The sequence below is a fragment of the Chrysochloris asiatica genome, unplaced genomic scaffold, assembly GCF_000296735.1.
Source record: "Chrysochloris asiatica unplaced genomic scaffold, ChrAsi1.0 scaffold00113, whole genome shotgun sequence".
Lineage (NCBI taxonomy): Eukaryota > Metazoa > Chordata > Mammalia > Afrosoricida > Chrysochloridae > Chrysochloris > Chrysochloris asiatica.
In genome coordinates, this window is record NW_006408631.1 from 1,392,697 (window position 1) to 1,402,323 (window position 9,627).

Genomic DNA, 9,627 nt, shown 5'->3' on the forward strand with positions numbered 1-9,627 from the left:
GTTACGAGTTGCTAACCTCAGGGTCAGCAGTTCGAAACTACCAGCTGTTCTGTGGGAGAAAGATGAGGCTTTCTGGTCCTGTAAAGATTTGCAGACTCAGAAACCCTATGCAGGGTCGCTATGAGTGGGAACCGACTTGATGGCACACCACCACCACCACCACCAATGAGATTAAGAAAAGCTACGAAAAATGTTTCACTGAGAGAACTGGTCTCCAGCTATCCACAGATTGCAGAGACATTTATAAACATATTTTGTTTGGAATACAGCTGTGTATATATAACCTGGAACCCTAGTAGCAATATGTTTTTATTTACCCTTGTTTGTAGCTGTCAAGATTTCATTTTTGAAAGTTGAGAACAAAACTTATTTTTATCTTCTAAAAAGTTTTATTAAAAAAAACTTTTACCACCTAGAGCTGTACTGCTTAGTAGAACTTTCTATGATAACAGAAATATTCTTCACTGTCTAATGTCATAGGCACTGTGGGCATTCCAGAGTTCTGGTGTAGCACTGTAAGATAAGCACTGGACTGCAAGGTCAATGGTTCAAATTCAGCCACTCCTCAGAAACCCTATACAGTGTGTCACTATGAGTCGGAACCTACTCAGTGGCACTTAACAACAACATGGGTATTCCAGAACATTTAATTGTGCTCATGAGGAACTTGTACATAGACCATGAAGCAGTTGTTAGAACCGAGTAAGGGGATACTGCATGCCTTAAATCAGAAAAGGTGTACATCAGGGTTGTATTCTTTCACTGTACTTATTCAATCTGTATGCTGAGCAATTATCTGAGAAGCTCAGTTGTAAGAAGAATGAGACATCAGGATTGGGGGAAGACTCATAAACAACCTGTGATATGTAGATGATACTGCTTGCTGGAAGTGAAGAAGACTTTAGATACTTATTAACGAAGATCTAAGACTATAGCCTTCATTATGGATTGTACCTCAATATAAAGTAAACTAAAATCCTCACAACAGGGCTAATACATATCATGCTAAATGGAGAAAAGATTGAAACTTCACACACTTCATTTTGCTTGAATCTATAGTCAATGTTCATGGAAGCAGTAGTCAAGAAATCAAACGATGTATTGCTTTAGGCAAATCTGCTGCACAAGACCTTTGTAAAGTGTTGAAGAGCAAAGATGTCAGCTTAAGGACTAAGGTGCACCTGACAAAAGCCATGGTATTTTCAATAACCTTATGTGCATGTGAAAGTTGCATTTGAACTTCTATAGAAGACTGTAGAAGAATTGATGCATTTGAATTACAGTGTTGGAGAAGAATATTGAAAGTGCCATGGGCTGCCAGATGAATAAACAAATCTGTCTTGGAAAAAGTGCAGCCACAACGCTCCTTGGAAGTCAGGATGGTGAGACTCCGTCTCTCATATTTTAGACAAATTGTCAGGAGGGATAAGTACCTGGAGAAGGACATCATGCTTAGTAAAGTATGTTGTTGTTGTTAAGTGCCGTCAAGTCAATTCTGACCCATAGCGACCCTGTATAGGGTTTCCGAGGAGCAGCTGGTGAGCTTGAACAGCCAACTTTGCAGTTCAAACGGTTTTGCAGTCTGATATGTTAACCCACAGCGCCATACCAGGACTCCTTAGAAAAAAGTATAGGGTCAGCTAAAAAGAGGAAGACCCTCAAAGAGATGGAGTGACACAATGACAGCAGCAATGAGCTCAAAAGTAACAATAATAATGAGGATAGCACAGGACTGGGCAGTGTTTCGTCCTGTTGAGCATAGGGTCATGATGAGTTGGAACCAATACGATAGCACTCAACAATAACAACATGAGGCATTGGTGGCTTACTGGTGGAATGCTCGCTCTTCATGTGTGAAATCCAGGTTCAATTTCTGGGTAATACCTCATGCACAGTAAGGCTATGTGCTGCTATGATGCTGAACACGCTTCAGTAGAGCTTCCAGACAAAAACAAACTAGGATATAAGGCCTGGACATCTTGTTTCAAAACTCAACAAAACCCCTAAGATCAAAACAGTCCTACACAGTGGATCAATCTGCAGCAGATCCTGGGGATGGTAAAGAAACGACCTGGAAGCACGTGGTTGTCATGTGCTGGGGGCAGACTCAACAGCAGCTAACAACAAGATGCCCCATGTGACTCTTGCCAGTGGTTTGCTGGTAAATGTGTAATAGTTGGCTCTCAACAAAATGGAAAAGGCTGGATTTATAACATTTACTACAAACACTCTCACCAAGGCCAATTCCAAGCTACCAAAATGGCATTACTGATAGCAGAGCTCAGAAGAGATGCACTCACTTGGTTCTCACAAGTCAGTATGGCTAACGAGTACTTGAACTGTAGTTAATGACAGTGAGGAAGCAAATTTTAAATTAAATTTAGTTCATTATAAATTTAAATAGCCACATGTGGCAAGTGGCTACAATGCTGGACAACGCAGTTGCAGAGAATACTAGAGTGCTCTGAAAATATCCTGCTGATGGGACCTCCGGAAAGAAAGGTGTGGGAATAATTTAGAGAAAGCTTTTCTCACAGTCATGAAACCCTGCAGTAGGGAAGAGTCCACTTATTTTCTTTCTCCTTAAAAAACAGAACAAAGAGCAGGAAGCAACCAAGAAGAGCAGAGTTGTGTCTGTGACATATCTCCTTATTTTTTATGCTATAGATTTTGTCATTATTAATATTAGCACAAGAAACTAGCCCATGACAATCTGGAAAACATTCACAGACCAAAGTTCCAAGGACTCTGTGAACTAATAGTTAAAAGAATCATATACCCAAAATTTGTTTCAAATGTTACATTTACGTAAAGATTAACTTTTAAGGAAAATCTGTTTACTGTGAAACCAAACCCCCTTGCTATCAAGTCTATTCCCACTCACTGTGGCTCTGTAAGACAAAGTTGAACTGTCCCATAGGATTTCCAGCCTATAAATCTTTATGGAAGCACACTGTGCATCTATCTCCTGATGAGAGGCTAGTGGGTTCGAACCATTAGCAGTCAAGTGCTTTAACCACTGTGTCACAAGGACGCCTTTAGTCACTACAGTTAGTTGCTTTATAAATTAACATTCCATTATTTGCAATTAATCCAGGAAGTAAGGTCACTGTTAGGTCTGAGCAGTGGTTTCCATCATTTAGAGGAAAGTTGACACTGAAAACAACTTATCCTTGGGAGAGAGGCTCACAGAACCACAAATATGTTTGGACTTTTAAAAAAGGGAGACAGAGTCCGGAGACTTCTCCTGAGAAAAACTGCAACCTCTAGTGAGTTGGGTCCGCCTGCAGTATAGTATAGCAGCATTAAGCTGGTGCTAGGCTGCAATGGAGGCCCCTTTTGTCATCTTGGCCCACCATTCTTATGCAATTCATCTGTGTGCAGAAATCCCTGCCGGCCTGATTTGTCAGTGTTACCTCCTGACCTTTGGTGTCAAAAGTTCTCTCCACTGATGAGGAGATGCTTGTCTTTTTTAGTATTTCTAAAACACTAAAATCTTTTTAGTATCAAAATTAAAAAAAAATTTTTTTTTAAAGTGATTGTGGTGATATACTAAAAAAGACAAGTGTGTCCTCAAGATTTGGAAACAAATGCATGCTTGACTGAATCACTGCTCCCCACTTGTTGATATTTTCATGTCTATTCTCAGACTCTCTGATGTAACGTTTCATCTAAAAATAGTTTAATTTCAACAATAATAGGTAGTATGACTTCCCACAAACGCATTTGGATAAATATTTGAAGAGCACTTTGGAATTCATTTAGATAAAATTTTCATCACAAATTGTGCAAGAAGGAGTTCCATAGCCTTTACACTGCATAGTTATCTACAGTGCTTGCCACAGCGCTCTGGTTCTCCTCTCATTTCCATTAATCCAGGTCTTGAAAGGATGAACACTGCTGGGTGGGTCCCAGCTTTCTGATGGTGAGCCAACTTTAATGAGGCTTTCATAGTTTTCCTCTATTTCCTTTGTGTTTCATACACATCAAGTTCTAAATTCAGATAAAATTTCCTTAATGGCTAAAGTACATTATTAAAGATGGAAGATACCTAAGACTGCTAAAATTTGGTTGTATTTTAAGGAGAAACTGTTGTTAATATAAATAGTAAATTACAATTGGGGAAGAATAGGGATATATTGATTATTAGGGAAAAAGATGATCCTTTCAGTGTAAAATGAGAAAAGAAATGCTTATGAGTTGGTAGATATTGGGAGGAATTTTTTAAATTACATGGACAGCTATTTATGATATATTAAGTTGAAAACCCAATTTCAAAGCAATGTGCATATTATCCTCCTATCTAAAAAATACACACAAAACACAAAAAGTGACTGGAAGAAATTTTCCAAAATATTATTCTTCAATGGAAGGCTTAGGAATGGTCTTTGGTTTTTTTCTGTTTAGGCTTTTCTGTATTTAAATTAAAAACATTTTCAATTGTTTTGCAATATTTATTCATTACTTAAAAAAAAAAAAAAGATAATACTTTAAAAAGAACAACCTAGTCAGAAAATTTGTAAATAGTATATTTACAAATAGTGCTACCAGAGCTCCTTCCTAGGTCTACTGTTGTTAAGTGTCTTCGAGTCAATTCTGACCCTTAGCGATCCTGTATAGCGTTTCCAAGAAGCAGCTGGTGAGCTTGAACCGCCAACCTTGCAGTTCAAACAGCTTTGCTGTCTGGCGCATTAACCCACAGCACCACACCAGGACTCCTAGTACAGTCAAATGCTTACCTACAGAAATATTTTTATGAAGTGTTACCACAGTTACCTAGAAGGAGGGAACAAATTAAACTGTTTGGGAGGGAAGTTTCTTCCTATTGGAAAGAAGTAATTTTCTTTCACGGGTGGTAGGTTTCTGTCTGCTTTCTTTGTTTCTTGTCTAAAGACAAACACACAAAAAACAAAACAAAACTAGAAAGACAAGATAACACTAATTCCTAGTCATGGAAACCTTGTTTGTAAATTACCAAAAACAAGACGCTAGTCTAGAAAGGTTGGAGTCCAGAGGTTAAAAAATCTGCCCCTCGGAGGGCCGGGCCCAGGCTTACAGCTAAGGGTTCTGTTGTTGTTGTTGTTGTTGTTGTTATTTTTTAATCCTTGTAAAAGTAGGTTGATGTTTTTGTCAAGTGCGTTTGAGTAGGTTCTGACTTATAGCAACTATGTATAGGGTTTCCAATGCTGTAAATCTTTGCAGGAGCAGAAAGCCTCATCTTCTCCTGTGAAACAGCTGGCAGTTTCAAACTGTTGACTCTGAGGTTAGCAGCCTGACTCGTAACCACTATACTACTAGAGCTCCTTCCTGTAAGAGTATAGATAAGTGAAATATTTTTTGAGTTTAGAAAAGAAGCAAATAGATTAAGGTAGTATAGGGACTTCTGGTGCAGCACTATAGGATCAGCACTGGACTGTGAACCACAAGGTTGTTAATTCAAACCCAGCAGCTGCTCCTAGGAAACCCTATACAGGGTCACTATGAGTCAGAACCTACTCAACAGCACTTAACAACAACAGATAGTTTAAGTTTGGTATGGGAAGGTGTCATTCTGTTCTAAGTTGTTAATATTTTTCCAGTCTTGCCCTATATCATGTTGCTTTGTTTAGAAATGAATAGTTTTTCAGGTCAGGCCACATACATTTAAGGAGCTCAGTGCAAAGTAAAAAAGTCAATTATCTTCCCTTTCCATAAATAAGCCTGTAACAAAACCCATGGTAGACCCCAAAGGATTACCACCTCTACCCTGGTACATGCTTAGTACCTGGATCAGAATAGACATGTGAGAGGTTCCTACCAAACATTAATTCTCCCACCAAACATACGATGGTACTGTCAGTCCATATGGGATGGCAGATGACTTAATCTACTCCAAGAAGCTGACCCTGACCTCTCTGGTGTCTATGCTGGGGTCCCCAGGGGAGAGCAATGAGAGAATGTAGGCCTTCCCCTGAGGAGGAAACACTAAGTCGCCCAGGATAGAGAGGAAGGTGAGAGGAGGAGGAGATGAGGGAAGAACTCATCCAGCGGAGGCAATACTGTATGTGAGACAGCACTCCTAGTCCTGGAATGGGCTCCACTGTCCCAATCAAATTCAAAGATAATATTATTAAGGATTTCAAACAGTGTCTGCAAAGCATTAAAACTCCAGGCATGAGGGCTTTCTGAGTGTGGAACCCTGTTCTACTGCACTAATTGTAGGCCTATAACATTGGCTTTGCCTGTTCTTCTTACTGAACTAGTTGTGCCATAGATCTTGTAGACTAAGTAGAAACTATTTAGGTCTCATTGGATTCTTAGTTTACATGGACTCTCAAATGTTTCTGCACTCAATAAGATTATTTAAAATTGGGTGTTGGTTAGGGTAGAAACGAAGTAAAGTGATAGGAACTAGCTAGATTCCTTGCTTATAAAAAATAGTATTATAGTTGGTGGCCTGACACCAACTCTTCAATCTACAAAACAGCATTTAATGCTTATATATGTATGTGAGCACGGTGACTCTGTAAGATAAATGCTGGATTGCGAACCACAAGGTTGACATATGGAGCCCCGCAGTCGCTCTATGGGAGAACAATGAAGGTTTCTGCTCTTGCAAAGATTTACAGAAACCAAATCTTGTAACTCATGCATACACACATGAAGGGGATTCAAAAGCTCATGGAAAATTGAATTAAAAGATAATGGAATTCTCCCACAACTTTTTAAAAACCCACTTATATGTGTGTGTGTCTTTTTTTCCTATGCTATACTCAGGGATCTATAAAAAATAAGGCAAACGGAAAACTATAAGAAAATCTTAAATTATGTTCAGGACATTTTTTGAGAAAGTAGGGAGGCTTGTAACACATTTTAAAAATAGTTTTCCTTGATTCAGAAATGTCCAGAATTGACAATAGTTGCAATTAAAGTAGATAAACTTTAGTTATTGGAAAGCATTTAATTATATAAAGCACTTCATTATTTTTTATGTTGAATATTTGAAATGTAACAATATTTAGGCACACTAGCAATTAGTTATGTAATTTATGTTACTGTAAAAATAAGTTCATTTTAGTAGAAACAAATCTAGACATAGTATTATCTCAATGTACCAGTTTAGGGGAATAGCCAAACTCTGTTACTTATGTAGTTAAAACAAAAGCGCAATACCCCTGAGGAAAGTGACTGGAGCTGAAAACACAGCAGCGGCCTTAAGAGGAAATGACCAACATCTTTAGGGTGACTAAAGTTTGTAACTGCTACAAACTACTAACCGACGAGGGCCATCATAATACAGACCTTCCTTTGCAGCTCCTCTTGTTCCTTCTCATACTTTTGGATCATTTCTTGGTATTTTTCTTTTTCAATATCGAGTATCAGTTTAGCTTCTTCTTTAAAGAGACGAGCTTGCTCCTCAAATTCAGCTGAATGTTGGGCTTTTTCCTTGGCGAGTTCAGCTTCAATCTAGAAAACAGCATGTAACGTACATATAGTCATTTTCCCTTGAAGTAAGTACATTTATCTAATCTATTTCGAGAATATACTATTTACAAATTGAAAGAAACCAAACACAGCAAAACAAAAACTGTGACTCAGGCTTTGGGTTGGAAAAATTAGCATTAAACCAAATGCTCTAAGACTTTCTTAAAGACTAAAATAAGTAGGAAATTTAGGACATTTACTATGACAATTTTCAGAAATGCTACCAGGTTAATCTTCTGTACATTTATATTGTAAACTTGGTCCTTACCAACAGGTTTATAAGTTTTTTTTGTTTTTTTTTTAAAGATCTTGAAGCTTTTAGACTAAATTCTGCTTAAAATTCAGAGGGGATACCAAGTACAAATCACACCAACTGTTCCTTGGAAACCCTATACAGGGTCGCTGTGAGTCGGAACTGATTCGAAGGCACTACTAAATAACAACAACAACAACAACAACTAAGTACAAATGTTGATTTTTTTTTTAAAATGACATCTTTTTGATAAAGTTTCACAATTATAAACTATTTTATTGTGACAAGGCTGGAGGAATGATTAAAGAATCACCTGAGATGCTTGCATTCAGAGTTTGACTCAGAATCACATTTCTGGAAGGAATCTTAGAAATCTCTCAGTTCAATCTCTCAAACCTCTGTGAATTGTGAAATGAATAAATGTAGACTTGGATCCACATGGATTTGAGCTTAAATCCTGGCTGTGCAACTTGCTAATGTGTGATCCTAAGTCTGTGAGTATAACCTCTTCTGGTCTTAGTAAAGTAGGCTATAATGATTTCCATCGGGGGTCATTATGAGGACTGAATGTGTAAACCTCCAGCAGGAGCAGGAATTCAAAAGTCATTTAAAATTATTTCTATGCTCTGATTTTCAGTCTCTATGGCAAAATCAGCATCAAACAAATGTCTGCTCTGTGCCTCACCACTTCCAGAAACCATAATTCACTCCTCCTTTCTCAGCAGGCATTTCCATTTTCAGACAGCACTAAGCCTCAGGCTGTTTTACCTTTAGTGGAGCTAACATCTCTCTGCCTGTGGCTTTTAATGATTACAGTTGGCTTGGCCTCCTGGTATGGCATTGTCCGATAAGCATTCAACCAAAAGGTCAGTTTGAATGCAGTGTCGGTGGTTCAAACTCACCAGTTGCTCCTTTGAAACCCTATATAGGGTTACTGTGAGTCAGAACCGACTTGATGGCACTTAACAACAACAAAAACAACAGGAGCACTGTAGGATAAACCTTGCTAACCACAAGGTTGGTGGTTCAAGTTCACCAGCTGCTCCTTGGAAATCCTACACAGGGTTGCTATGAGTCGGAACCAACTTGATGGCGCTTAACAACAGGAGTAATAACAAGAACAAATCTAGCAGAACTGGACTCTTTCTAGTAAAATTAGAGGAAGGATTCCTAGTGATGAGCTGGCTCTAGTTTTACACTGTGTCATGATCATAAACTCTAAGGAGTAAATGCAAGGTCAACTGGGAGAAACACTGTCAAACCTGACTGACTGACTGTCTAACAGGAGGACGGGCACAGTCAATCTGCATTTTTCAAGAGAACACTGAAGTCAGGATACCAGGAAACAGCACGTTTACTAGCACAATTTATAGGAAGTGAAGCAAACTGTACTAGGAAACTTCCTGTTTCTTGGTATAATGCAGATAGAAGACTATCCAATTTACTACACTGGGTATAAGACATTTACTCCAATGCAAAGTAAAGTATTTATACCCAGTTTACACCAAAGTTGTCTTGACTCTTTCAAAATCAGTTTCTGACTGTTTTGGAGAGAGGCTACTGATGAGTCTTTTAGAAACATTATAGAACTGTTCATGTGCAGCTTTCAGCCGCTAAAGACTCATAAAGCCTCTGGAGCTCTCAAAATCAGAAACACTCTTCTGAATTCCAGATACTTACATCCACCTACTTACTACCTGGATGTAGTCATTTAGATACCTCACAGGAAACTCAACTAACCTATCTGAATCTGAAATCTTGATATACTTTCTCTACCCGAAAAGCCTGTTCAAACTCACCAGCTACTTCTTGGAACGCCTATACAGGGTTACTATGAATAGGGCCTGACCCAACGGGACTTAACAACAACAATATATGAACTAGAACATTCACAGCAATACTATATATAT

At 38.5% G+C, this 9,627-nt stretch overlaps 1 protein-coding gene across 1 annotated transcript in view; it reads right to left on the reverse strand.

The window, feature by feature from the left end:
* LEKR1 (leucine, glutamate and lysine rich 1) overlaps positions 1 to 9,627 on the reverse strand; it is a 316,240-nt gene that overhangs the window by 24,143 nt on the left and 282,470 nt on the right. Inside the window, exon 9 of the mRNA XM_006867992.1 lies at positions 7,282 to 7,446. Coding sequence (XP_006868054.1) covers positions 7,282 to 7,446 — 165 coding nt within the window. The remainder of the gene's footprint in view (positions 1 to 7,281; positions 7,447 to 9,627) is intronic.